Source organism: Salmo salar, chromosome ssa07 (genome assembly GCF_905237065.1).
Source record: "Salmo salar chromosome ssa07, Ssal_v3.1, whole genome shotgun sequence".
NCBI lineage: Eukaryota > Metazoa > Chordata > Actinopteri > Salmoniformes > Salmonidae > Salmo > Salmo salar.
The window spans coordinates 10,892,716-10,906,878 of record NC_059448.1 but is presented as its reverse complement, the minus strand read 5'-3'; the positions used below and the strand labels follow the sequence as shown (position 1 = coordinate 10,906,878).

Here is a 14,163-nt window from a genome sequence, read left to right as displayed (position 1 = left end):
GTGACCACAGACCACTTCTCAGTTCTTATGCTTCCTGGCTGATGTTTTGATCTTTCACTCTAGTGGTAGCATGAGACGGAGTCTACAACCCACACAAGTGGCTCAGGTAGTGCAGCTCATCCAGGATGGCACATCAATGCGAGCTGTGGCAAGAAGGTTTGCTGTGTCTGTCAGCGTAGTGTCCAGAGCATGGAGGCGCTACCAGGAGACAGGCCAGTACATCAGGAGATGTGGAGGAGGCCGTAGGAGGGCAACAACCCAGCAGCAGGACCGCTACCTCCGCCTTTGTGCAAGGAGGATCAGGAGAAGCACTGCCAGAGCCCTGCAAAATGACCTCCAGCAGGCCACAAATGTGCATGTGTCTGCTCAAACGGTCAGAAACAGACTCCATGAGGGTGGTATGAGGGCCCGACGTCCACAGGTGGGGGTTGTGCTTACAGCCTAACACCGTGCAGGACTTTTGGCATTTGCCAGAGAACACCAAGATTGGTAAATTCGCCACTGGCGCCCTGTGCTCTTCACAGATGAAAGCAGGTTCACACTGAGCACGTGACAGACGTGACAGAGTCTGGAGACGCCGTGGAGAACGTTCTGCTGCCTGCAACATCCTCCAGCATGGCCGGTTTGGCGGTGGGTCAGTCATGGTGTGAGGTGGCATTTCTTTGGGGGGCCGCACAGCCCTCTATGTGCTCGCCAGAGGTAGCCTGACTGCCATTAGGTACCGAGATGAGATCCTCAGACCCCTTGTGAGACCATATGCTGGTGCGGTTGGCCCTGGGTTCCTCCTAATGCAAGACAATGCTAGACCTCATGTGGCTGGAGTGTGTCAGCAGTTCCTGCAAGAGGAAGGCATTGATGCTATGGACTGGCCCGCCCGTTCCCCAGACCTGAATCCAATTGAGCACATATGGGACATCATGTCTCGCTCCATCCACCAACGTCACGTTGCACCACAGACAGTCCAGGTGTTGGCGGATGCTTTAGTCCAGGTCTGGGAGGAGATCCCTCAGGAGACCATCCGCCACCTCATCAGGAGCATGCCCAGGCATTGTAGGGAGGTCATACAGGCACGTGGAGGCCACACACACTACTGAGCCTCATTTTGACTTGTTTTAATGACATTACATCAAAGTTGGATCAGCCTGTAGTGTGGTTTTCCACTTTAATTTTGAGTGTGACTCCAAATCCAGACCTCCATGGGTTGATAAATTGGATTTCCATTGATTATTTTTGTGTGATTTTGTTATCAGCACATTCAACTATGTAAAGAAAAAAGTATTTAATAAGATTATTTCTTTCATTCAGATCTAGGATGTGTTGTTTAAGTGTTCCCTTTATTTTTTTGGTTAATGTGTGTGCGTGTATGGGTAATGTGTATGGTTAATGTGTGTGTGTGTGTATGGGTAATGTATGTGTGTGCGTGTATGGGTAATGTGTATGGTTAATGTGTGCGTGTATGGGTAATGTGGATGGTTAATGTGTGCGTGTATGGTTAATGTGTGTGCGTGTATGGGTAATGTGTATGGTTAATGTCATCGTGTATGGTTAATGTGTGTGCGTGTATGGGTAATGTGTATGGGTAATGTGTGCGTGGATGGGTAATGTGTATGGGTAATGTGTATGCGTGTATGGTTAATGTGCGTGTATGGGTAATGTGTGTATGGGTAATGTGTGTATGGGTAGTGTGTGTATGGTTAATGTGTGTGTATGGGTAATGGGTAATGTGTATGTGTGTATGGGTAATGTGTGTGTATGGGTAATGTGTGTGTATGGGTAATGTGTGTGTGTGTGTGTGTGTGTATGGGTAATGTGTATGGTTAATGTGTGTGTATGAGTAATGTGTATGCGTGTATGGGTAATGTGTGTGTATGGGTAATGGGTAATGTGTATGCGTGTATGGGTAATGTGTGCGTGTGCATAGGGAAGCATTCAGAACCCTTCACTTTTTCCACATTTTGTTACGTTACAGCCTTATTCTAAAATTGCATTTTATTCCCTCATCAATCTACACACAAATACCCCATAATGACAAACATTACTCAGTACTTTGTTGAAGCACCTTTGGCAGTGATTGCAGCCTTGAGTCTTCTTGTGTATGACGCTACAAGCTTGCCACACCTGTATTTGGCGAGTTTCTCCCATTCTTCTCTGCAGATTCTCTCAAGCTCTGTCAGGTTGAATGGGGAGTGTTGCTGCACAGCTATTTTCAGGTCTCTCCAGAGATGTTTGATCGGGTTCAAGTCCGGGCTCTGGTTGGGCCACTCAAGGACAGTCCGAGACTTGTCCCGAAGCCACTCCTGCGTTGTCTTGGCTGTGTGCTTAGGGTTGTTGTCCTGTTGGGGCGAAGGTTTACCTTCCAATCTGAGGACCTGAGCGCTCTGGAGCAGGTTTTCATCAAGGATCTCTCTGTACTTTGCTCCGTTCATCTTTCCCTCGATCCTGACTAGTCTCCCAGTCCCTGCCACTGAAAAATATCCCCACAGCATGATGCTGCCAACACCATGCTTCACCGTAGGTATGGTGCCAGGCTTCCTCCAGACGTGACGCTTGGCATTCAGGCCAAAGAGTTCAATCTTGGTTTCATCAGACCAGAGAATCTTGTTTATCATGGTCTGAGAGTCTTTGGGGGCCTTTTGGCAAACTGCAAGCGGGCTGTCATGTGCCTTTTACGGAGGAGTGGCTTCCGTCTGGCCACTCTACCATAAAGGCCTGATTTGGTTGAGTGCTGCAGAGATGGTTGTCCTTCTGGAAGGTTCTCCCATCTCCACAGAGGAACTCTGGAGCTCTGTCAGAGTGACCATCGGGTTCTTGGTCACCTCCCTGACCAAGGCCCTTCTCACCCGATTGCTCACTTTGGCCGGCGGCCAGCTCTAGGAAGAGTCTTGGTGGTTCCAATCTTCTTCCATTTAAGAATGATGGAGGCCACTGTGTTCTTGGGGACCTTCAATGTTGCAGACATTTTTTGGTACCCTTCCCCAGATCTGTGCCTCGACACAATCCTGTCTCTGAGCACTACGTACAATTCCTTCGACCTCATGGCTTGGTTTTTGCTCTGACATGCACTGTCAACTGTGGGACCTTATATAGACAGGTGTGTGCCTTTCCAAATCATGTCCAATCAATTGAATTCACCACATGTGGACTCCAATCAAGTTGTAGAAACATCTCAATGATGATCAATGGAAACAGGATGCACCTGAGCTTAATTTTGAGTCTCATAGCGACGGCTCTGAATACTTATGTAAATAAGGTATTTCTGTTTTTTTATTTTTATAGAATCTAAAAAAAAGTTTTTGCTTTGTTATTATTGGGGTATTGTGTGTAGATTGATGAGGACATTTGTTTATGTAATTAGTTTTAGAATAAGGCTGTAACGTAACAACATTTTGAAAAAGTCAAGAGGTCTGAATACTTTCTGAATGCACTGTATGGGTAAATGACAATATCATGCTTTGTTTTAAAGTGGATTGTTGAGAGGCTCGCCTGACGTTATATTTCCACCTTAAAATGGTTTATACTCACTGTAAGGGTATGTGCTATTGGAACATAAGATGAATGTTGTGTGTCCTGTTCCCCAGTGGATGATGAGGAGTCTGAAGGAGAGGAGTTCACTGTGAGAGATGGCTACATCCACTATGGACAGACGGTCAAACTGGTCTGCTCTGTCACCGGGATGGCCCTGCCACGCCTGGTACTACCCACCACTCTCTTTTATGTCTGTTTCTCACCTCTTTCCACGCTTCTCTCCTCTTTCCACGCTTCTCTCCTCTTTCCACGCTGCTCTCCTCTTTCCACGCTGCTCTCCTCTTTCCACGCTGCTCTCCTCTTTCCACGCTGCTCTCCTCTTTCCACGCTGCTCTCCTCTTTCCACGCTGCTCTCCTCTTTCCACGCTGCTCTCCTCTTTCCACGCTGCTCTCCTCTTTCCACGCTGCTCTCCTCTTTCCACGCTGCTCTCCTCTTTCCACGCTGCTCTCCTCTTTCCACGCTGCTCTCCTCTCGCCACGCTGCTCTCTTCTCTCCACGCTTTTCACAGAACTCTTTATTTTTGTGTCTTGTATGTCTTTTATGTTAATATTCTCACTCTTTCTCTAAATTACCAACACACACACATGCGCACAAATGAAAGTTAATGATGTTATTTGTACACTGAACTCTAAGCAACTAAACCCTAAACCCCAGCCTGTCTGTGTGTGTCAGATCATCCGTAAGGTGGACAAGCAGACGGCCTTGTTGGATGCAGACGACCCCGTCTCCCAGCTGCACAAGTGTTCCTTCTACCTGAAGGACACAGAGCGCATGTACCTGTGCCTTTCCCAAGAGAGGATCATACAGTTTCAAGTGAGTGAGGCACTACCTTCCATTACGCGTTGAGGCTACCTTCCATTACGCGTTGAGGCTACCTTCCATTACGCGTTGAGGCTACCTTCCATTACGCGTTGAGGCTACCTTCCATTACCCGTCGAGGCTACCTTCCATTACCCGTCGAGGCTACCTTCCATTACGCGTCGAGGCTACCTTCCATTACGCGTCGAGGCTACCTTCCATTACGCGTCGAGGCTACCTTCCATTACGCGTCGAGGCTACCTTCCATTACGCGTCGAGGCTACCTTCCATTACGCGTCGAGGCTACCTTCCATTACGCGTCGAGGCTACCTTCCATTACGCGTCGAGGCTACCTTCCATTACGGCGTCGAGGCTACCTTCCATTACGCGTCGAGGCTACCTTCCATTACGCGTCGAGGCTACCTTCCATTACGCGTCGAGGCTACCTTCCATTACGCGTCGAGGCTACCTTCCATTACCCGTCGAGGCTACCTTCCATTACCCGTCGAGGCTACCTTCCATTACCCGTCGAGGCTACCGTCCATTACCCGTCGAGGCTACCTTCCATTACCCGTCGAGGCTACCTTCCATTACCCGTCGAGGCTACCTTCCATTACCCGTCGAGGCTACCTTCCATTACCCGTCGAGGCTACCTTCCATTACCCGTCGAGGCTACCTTCCATTACCCGTCGAGGCTACCTTCCATTACCCGTCGAGGCTACCTTCCATTACCCGTCGAGGCTACCTTCCATTACCCGTCGAGGCTACCTTCCATTACCCGTCGAGGCTACCTTCCATTACCCGTCGAGGCTACCTTCCATTACCCGTCGAGGCTACCTTCCATTACCCGTCGAGGCTACCTTCCATTACCCGTCGAGGCTACCTTCCATTACCCGTCGAGGCTACCTTCCATTACCCGTCGAGGCTACCTTCCATTACCCGTCGAGGCTACCTTCCATTACCCGTCGAGGCTACTTAAATTGACCCCACATTTGCAGTAACCAATCAGAATGATGTTGTGAGAAAATGTATTCTTCGATGGTGAACATTAGTTGGTTCCTACGGTAATACCCAGTTTACAATCTTCAAATTCTCCCGAGTGGCGCAGGCGTCTAAGGCACTGCATTTCAGTGCACGAGACGACACTACATTCCCTGGTTCGAATCCAGGCTGAATCACATCCGGCCGTGTTTGGGAGTCCCATAGGGCGGCGTGCAATTGGCCCAGCGTCGTCCAGGTTCGGCCTGGGTTGGCCATTTGTAATAAAAAATGTGTTCTTAACTGACTTGCCTAGTTAAATAAAGGTTCAATAATAAAAAATTATATATATTTTTTTAACATTGTTGATCAGATCCCACCTGAAAATGGTCGGCAACCCTTGTCAGTGCTCTGTGCAGGTCCCCGTTGATGGAATAATTCAGTCTTTGTTTTGCTAAGAGGTTGTTCTTCCCCTTTTTGATTCCATCTTCGATAGATGACGGATTAGAGAGAGTTAATATAGAGTTAGGGTGACGGATTAGAGTTAATATAGCGTTAGGGTGACGGATTAGAGGGAGTTAATATAGAGTTAGGGTGACGGATTAGAGAGAGTTAATATAGCGTTAGGGTGACGGATTAGAGTTAATATAGCGTTAGGGTGACGGATTAGAGGGAGTTAATATAGAGTTAGGGTGACGGATTAGAGAGAGTTAATATAGCGTTAGGGTGACGGATTAGAGAGAGTTAATATAGCGTTAGGGTGACGGATTAGAGGGAGTTAATATAGCTTTAGGGTGACGGATTAGAGGGAGTTAATATAGAGTTAGGGTGACGGATTAGAGGGAGTTAATATAGCGTTAGGGTGAGGGATTAGAGGGAGTTAATATAGAGTTAGGGTGACGGATTAGAGGGAGTTAATATAGCGTTAGGGTGACGGATTAGAGAGAGTTAATATAGCGTTAGGGTGACGGATTAGAGTTAATATAGCGTTAGGGTGACGGATTAGAGGGAGTTAATATAGAGTTAGGGTGACGGATTAGAGAGAGTTAATATAGCGTTAGGGTGACGGATTAGAGAGAGTTAATATAGCGTTAGGGTGACGGATTAGAGGGAGTTAATATAGCTTTAGGGTGACGGATTAGAGGGAGTTAATATAGAGTTAGGGTGACGGATTAGAGGGAGTTAATATAGCGTTAGGGTGAGGGATTAGAGGGAGTTAATATAGAGTTAGGGTGACGGATTAGAGGGAGTTAATATAGCGTTAGGCTGACGGATTAGAGGGAGTTAATATAGCTTTAGGGTGACGGATTAGAGAGAGTTAATATAGCGTTAGGGTGACGGATTAGAGGGAGTTAATATAGCGTTAGGGTGACGGATTAGAGGGAGTTAATATAGCTTTAGGGTGACGGAGTTAATATAGCGTTAGGGTGAGGGAGTTAATATAGCGTTAGGGTGAGGGAGTTAATATAGCTTTAGGGTGACGGATTAGAGGGAGTTAATATAGCTTTAGGGTGACGGATTAGAGGGAGTTAATATAGAGTTAGGGTGACGGATTAGAGGGAGTTAATATAGCTTTAGGGTGACGGATTAGAGGGAGTTAATATAGCGTTAGGGTGACGGATTAGAGGGAGTTAATATAGCGTTAGGGTGACGGATTAGAGGGAGTTAATATAGCTTTAGGGTGACGGATTAGAGGGAGTTAATATAGCTTTAGGGTGACGGATTAGAGGGAGTTAATATAGCTTTAGGGTGACGGATTAGAGGGAGTTAATATAGCGTTAGGGTGACGGATTAGAGGGAGTTAATATAGCTTTAGGGTGACGGAGTTAATATAGCGTTAGGGTGACGGATTAGAGGGAGTTAATATAGAGTTAGGGTGACGGATTAGAGGGAGTTAATATAGCGTTAGGGTGACGGATTAGAGGGAGTTAATATAGAGTTAGGGTGACGGATTAGAGGGAGTTAATATAGCTTTAGGGTGACGGAGTTAATATAGAGTTAGGGTGACGGATTAGAGGGAGTTAATATAGAGTTAGGGTGACGGATTAGAGGGAGTTAATATAGAGTTAGGGTGACGCGTAATAGGCTCTCTGTGGAGGTGTTATCTCTACACCAGAGATCACCATAGAAACAGCTAAACCAAGATTCATAACACACAGCTATATTCATTTATTTATTGATCTATATCTGAAATACGGTGAAGCGTTAGCAGCTCCCTTTAGTGTGTGTGTGTGTGTGTGTGTGTGTGTGTGTGTGTGTGTGTGTGTGTGTGTGTGTATGTGTCCCAGGCCACTCCATGCCCGAAGGAACCAAACAAAGAGATGATCAACGACGGAGCGTCCTGGACAATCATCAGCACGGACAAGGCTGAGTACACCTTCTACGAGGGCATGGGCCCTGTCCACTCGCCTGTCACCCCCGTGCCTGTAGTCGAGAGCTTACAGGTTAGTGAGGGACGCACACAGAAATGCATGCACACATAGGCCACATGCACACTCCATTCCTATAAACAACAATTTGTTACTCTTGCAGTGCTCCAGACAAACACCCTTTAGTCTCTTTACCACATTCCATCTCTTCCTCTGTCAAAAACATTTACGCTTTTGTTGTATTGTGTGTGCGTGTGTGCGTGTGTGCGTGTGTGTGTGTGTGTGTGTGTGTGTGTTTAGCTAAACGGGGGTGGGGATGTGGCCATGCTGGAGCTGACGGGACAGAACTTCACCTCAAACCTGAGGGTCTGGTTCGGCGACGTGGAGGCAGAAACCATGTACAGGTACTGACAGACACACCTCACTGCTCCTTTCAACTGTGGGCTGGCTCAATACAGCGGTGCAAAATTATGCTACATTTCCCAAAGTTGTCAAGTTTTTCCTGCCAACCAGACAAAACCTGTTTAGGACAGAATACTGTAGTTTGACCGGACAGAATACTGTAGTTTGAATACTGTAGTTTGACCAGACAGAATACTGTAGTTTGACCGGACAGAATACTGTAGTTTGAATACTGTAGTTTGACCAGACAGAATACTGTAGTTTGAATACTGTAGTTTGACCAGACCTTAATACTGTAGTTTGACCAGACAGAATACTGTAGTTTGACCAGACAGAATACTGTAGTTTGACCAGACAGAATACTGTAGTTTGACCAGACAGAATACTGTAGTTTGACCAGACCTTAATACTGTAGTTTGAATACTGTAGTTTGACCAGACCTTAATACTGTAGTTTGACCAGACCTTAATACTGTAGTTTGACCAGACAGAATACTGTAGTTTGAATACTGTAGTTTGACCAGACAGAATACTGTAGTTTGAATACTGTAGTTTGACCAGACCTTAATACTGTAGTTTGACCAGACCTTAATACTGTAGTTTGACCAGACAGAATACTGTAGTTTGAATACTGTAGTTTGACCAGACAGAATACTGTAGTTTGACCAGACAGAATACTGTAGTTTGACCAGACAGAATACTGTAGTTTGACCAGACAGAATACTGTAGTTTGACCAGACAGAATACTGTAGTTTGACCAGACAGAATACTGTAGTTTGACCAGACAGAATAATGTAGTTTGACCAGACAGAAAGGATTTACAATCAGAAACACTATTTCATTCTACTAATGTCAAACTGAAACGGCTACAAACAATGAATTAGTTTTATCTATGAGATACACATTTCTGTAAAGGGGCAGAGGATGTTCCTATTCAGTCTGACCTTGTTACTCATTCTAATCTCTATATGAGTACTAACCAGGGGATAACCCAGACAGATTACAGCCGTGCTTTGATCCAAGTCAATGTTCTGGGCTTATGAGTACTAACTGAACAAACGTCAATTAAATTTAGGCTCAGATTTTTCCATTTTCAAAGCATACCCTTTAGGCTATGCCAAAAGGTACTGTTTTTCCTTTTTCATGTAGAATTTTCGAGATGAATTAGCGACTTAGTGTTTATGTCTGCCACCCATGGAGGTAGAGAGAGAGGTCTTTAGAACAGATGAAAGAGCTCCATGGTTGTCCTGTAATAAACAGTAGGATCCACGCTGGATTTAAAACACCGCTGGGAGAAGCCTTGTGTGAAACGTTGAGGTTGTTGTCAGCTGCAGAATGGAGTGTGAGTGGCCCTAATGTTGACTGAGAACGCCACGATCCCCATTTGTGTGAGATGTGTGTATCGTAGTGAGGTTTTACAGGACTGTTTTTGTACAAGTTCTGAGGCTCACCAATCATAGACACTATGGAAAACGTGACCCTCCCATAGTGCTTGATGGATCCATATTATCAGTGGTATACTTAAGTCATTTGTTCAAATCCTGCTCGAAGGACCATGAAAGACAATACTCAGCTGATGTGGGATCTTTACATGACCTACCTTTTTTTGTTTCTTTAGTCAACAGTGAGTTCGGCACACAGCGAGGGATTCAACCCAGATAGCTAGAGTCAAGCCTGTCTGACTCTCTCCTCTCTGTTTGCTGGTGTAGGTGTGCGGAGAGCATGCTGTGCGTGGTACCCGACATCTCTGCCTTCCGCGAGGGCTGGCGCTGGGTACGCCAGCCGGTGCAGGTTCCCGTCACGCTGGTACGAAACGACGGCATCATCTACTCCACCACGCTCACCTTCACCTACACGCCGGAGCCCGGGCCGCGGCCACACTGCAACGCCGCCGGAGCCATCCTACGGGCGGGCAGCGACCGCCTTCTAACGGCTAGCAGCAACAGTGCCAACAACAGCGATGCTAACAACAGCTACGGCCCCAACAACGCAGGAGTCACATCCTCTTCCACGGCCGCAGCCGTGGTGTCCTAACACACACACACACACACACACACTCTTATACACACACAATATGCCTCGAGAGCAAAATGTACCACATGGTAAAAAGACTATGAAGTAAACTGACTCTCTAAAAGTGCTGCATATTGATTTGGGATTCAAAAGAAGCTGAAATTGAAAATTGATCGGACGGAAAAAGGAGGAACTCAAAGATAGGAACGATGTTAAAAGTTGTCAACCAGCGGAAATAAGAGAAACTGTGTGAACTCCTTACCGCTGCCCTCTTGTGATTCGTAAGGGACATACCTGTCGGTTTATGGTGTTGGAGCTGTGTAATAGGGAGTTCCTATTGGCTCAGTGCGCCAGTGTCTTTAACGGAGACCACAACAACTATACATCCACCACATGTATAGTACGTTAACAAAAAGGTTGAGTTTGTGCGCTTTTTTCCTCCCTCTGTTCATTTTTTCCCTCCTTTTTTTTTTTTTTTGTCGTGTTAGTCGTCTATGTTACTGTAAAGGGACGAAATGTATCGTTGTTGGAGGGAGAGCGAGGAGTGGACATAGTGGGACACATATAAAAATGTCATGACGATAACATCGTTTCTGTGGACCAAGGATCTTGTATAAGCTTCAGTAAAGGTACATTTTCACCTTTTTTGTATGAAACATATAGTACACTTTTGTTACCAAATAGTTTCTATTCTCTTCCTCTGAGCTTTGGGCTTTTTTTGTTGTCCAAATCCCGACCTGGCATGTGTATTATAGCTACCTTTACTTCTTGTCTCCATCAAATGCCTGCTTCTTTCGGTCTTTTCGACGGAACGTTGAATTTTTGATACTTTGCTAGTCTTGGATTTTTGTTGTTGTTTTTTTTACCTAACCGATGGTTTGTTTTGTGTTAGGGAGTAACCTCAGCGGGCCTAATTTTTGTATTCTCATAGTTTTTTTTTAATGAAGTCTTTAAAAAGAAAAGCTTTAAGCAACGCCTCTGCCTTGCCTGCAATACTATGTGTGCTATAAGCTACGTTTCCTTTGGAAAGTACCACATGTCTGTACATCACACATGGAGCCATGGGGAAGTGAATTCTTCCATTTATTTCAAATGTAAAAAAAACTGGACTTCCACTTCCAGCAACAAAATAGTTAGTCATTTTCACACACATTTAATGAGTCTAGTCGTTAAAATGAAATGGTAGCCTTAGTACAGTAATATTATTACAGTCAACTGAAATCATGTCACATATCCAAAGTTGAGATCATGTTGCTGTATTGGTCGCCACAGAACGTTTTCAAATCTGTCAGTCAGTATATTGTGTTACCAGGCCTTGGTGTCTTCCTGTGTATAGTTCTGGTGGCATTTAAAACTTTCATTGGTTTTAGAAAACGGAAAAGACAGACCTTTCCAATTCGATGTGGCCTTACCGCTAACTTAAATGTCAAAGAGTAACATTACCCTTCCAACGACCTGCCCTTTTCATTTACGTAACTAGAAAGAACCTGTGTGGGGAAAAACAGTCTGTCTTATCTCTGCTCATTACTAGGTTGAAGATGACAAGGGGATTCTAATATCCCATAACTCTTTACAGCAATGGGACCAGCTATGCTAGTTAGCAACGGCACTAGTCCAATTAAGTTGTTTGTTTTCTAACACTGCCCAATGGAATTATTACGTTGTCCTAACCTGTATATTTTTCACCTGGACTCGTTACAGGAAGTTGTTTCATTGGACAACATAACCCATAATGCTATCTTAGTGTGTTTTTGATGCAGTGACACAGTCATACATACGATCAGCGTTCTGGAGGATTTGTTGTTAAAACAAACTCTGTTCAGTGTAAAAGTACAACATTTACAGTACCAGTCAAAAGTTTGGACACGCCTACTCATTCAAGGGTTTTTCTTAATTTTTTACTGTTTTCTACATTGTAGAATAATAGTGAAGACATCAAAACTATGAAATAACCAAAACAGTATTTTATATGTGAGATTCTTCAAATAGCCACCCTTTACCTTGATGACAGCTTTGCACACTCTTAGCATTCTCTCAAACAGTTTCATGAGGAATGCTTTTCCAACAGTCTTGAAGGAGTTCCCACATTGGCTGCTTTTTCTTCGCTCTGCGGTCCAACTCAGCCCAAACCATCTCAATCGGGTTGAGGTTGGGTGATTGTGGAGGCCAGGTCATCTGATGCAGCACTCCATCACTATCCTTCTTGGTCAAATAGCCCTTACACAGCCTGGAGGTGTGTTGGGTCATTGTTTTGTTGAAAAACATATGATAGTCCCTCTAAGGGCAAATCAGATGGGATGGCGTATTGTAGCAGAGATCATCAGTTCACCTTCTCACAAAGACACGGTGGTTGGAACCAAAAATCTCCAATTTCAACTCCAGACCAAAGAACAGATTTCCACCAGTCTAATGTCCATTGCTTGTGTTTCTTGGCCCAAGCAAGTCTCTTCTTATTATTGGTATTCCTTAGTAGTGGTTTCTGTGCAGCAATTCGACCATGAAGGCCTGATTCACACAGTCTCCTCTGAACAGTTGATGTTGAGATGTGTCTGTTACTTGAACTCTGAGGTGCAGTTAAATGCAGATTTCTGAGGCTGGTAACTCTAATGAACTTCACCTCTGCAGCAGAGGTAACTCAGGGTTTTCCTTTCCTGTGACGGTGCTGCTTGATGGTTTTTGCGACTTTCAAAGTTCTTTAAATTTTCTGCGGTGACTGACCATCATGTCTTATAGTAATGATGGTATTTTACCAAATAGGGCTGTCTTCTGAATACCACCCATAGCCTGTCACAACACAATTGATTGGCTCAAATGCATTAAAAGGGAAAGAAATTCCACAAATTAACTTTTAAGAAGGCACACCTGTTAATTGAAATGCATTCCAGGTGACTACCTCATGAAGCTGGTTGAGAGAATGCCAAGAGTGTGCAAAGCTGTCATCAAGGCAAAGGGTGGCTACTTTGAAGAATCTCAAATATATTTTGATTTAACACTTTTCTTTGGTTACTAGATGTTTTTTCATCGTTTTGATGTCTTCACAATTATTCTACAATGTAGAAAATAGTAAAAAATAAAGAAAAACCCTTGAATGAGTAGGTGTTATAATTTTTTGGGCCTGGTACTGTATGTCTACTTCATCATCACAGCACTCGTGTTTTCTCTGTTTTAGAGACATTGTCTTGTGAGCACTGTGACTCATTTAAAAGCCTTTTAACTAACGTCCTGTGGTTTTTGACCGAACAAAACAATTATGTCACTGTCTGAAAGTAGTCAAACCCAGCCAGTGTATTTATGGTGATCAAGTCTTCTGTTAGAAGTAACAAGGCCTTTCTAGATGTAGGCTGTATTATTGAAGATGTATATTTAGAGAAACGTACAGCAATATTATACAGGTCGTGTCTTTTGGGGTTTTGTATGCCTGACCACTTACTTCACCAGCTTGTTTGCGTGTGTGCTCACGATCTGCTGTATAGTCTGTAACAATGGATCGGTGAGCGTGACTCGTTCCGTTTCAAAGTGTCTTTGTGCGTGTACACCGTTCATGTTCAAAACAATCAATGTTCTTGTAAAGATGGATTTTTGCAGGTTGGTTGGCCATCTGATTTGATCCAAATATAAAACAAGTGATTATTTCTCTGGCATAATAATATGTGGATGAAGAAGACGATGAAAGCCAATAGTTTGATCATAGTGTGTTACAGTGGAACTGTATACTCTTCCAGGAAGAACTATGATGCTGAAACTTGAATATGTACGCTTTTTAATGAACAAGTATTACTGGCCTCTCTCATCATGTACCCATTTAACAGTCAAATCCATTTAATAAAAGGGAACAAAGTGCTACATTTACCCTAAAAATACAAACTTAACAGATGGGATGCTTTTGCCCCCCCCCCCACTCACCTGTTTATTCAGCCATTGATCTTAATGTGTAAACAGTGTAATATTGATGATATCTTTTTTATTATGGTGTAAAGTTTCCCCATTGTCTTATTTTATGTCAAAGAAATAAGGGCATTATTGCCCTTGCTGCCTACTTTTGCCCGGGAGTCGATTTAGAAAAGGCCAGTTGCTGGAC

The 14,163-nt window shown here is 44.4% G+C and overlaps 1 protein-coding gene across 2 annotated transcripts in view; it reads left to right on the top strand.

Annotated features, from left to right (window-relative positions):
- rbpjb (recombination signal binding protein for immunoglobulin kappa J region b) overlaps positions 1 to 14,163 on the top strand; it is an 86,421-nt gene that overhangs the window by 70,941 nt on the left and 1,317 nt on the right. The window contains exons 7-11 of one of the 2 annotated variants that reach the window (XR_006770563.1): positions 3,579 to 3,691; positions 4,199 to 4,339; positions 7,591 to 7,746; positions 7,972 to 8,075; positions 9,782 to 10,714. Coding sequence is in view for 1 of the 2 variants with exons in the window: in XM_014206508.2 (XP_014061983.1) it covers positions 3,579 to 3,691; positions 4,199 to 4,339; positions 7,591 to 7,746; positions 7,972 to 8,075; positions 9,782 to 10,106 (839 nt within the window). In the remaining variant the exon portion in view is untranslated. Of the gene's footprint in view, positions 1 to 3,578; positions 3,692 to 4,198; positions 4,340 to 7,590; positions 7,747 to 7,971; positions 8,076 to 9,781; positions 10,981 to 14,163 lie in introns of those variants that run through there. The other variant, XM_014206508.2, reaches the window with a different exon arrangement.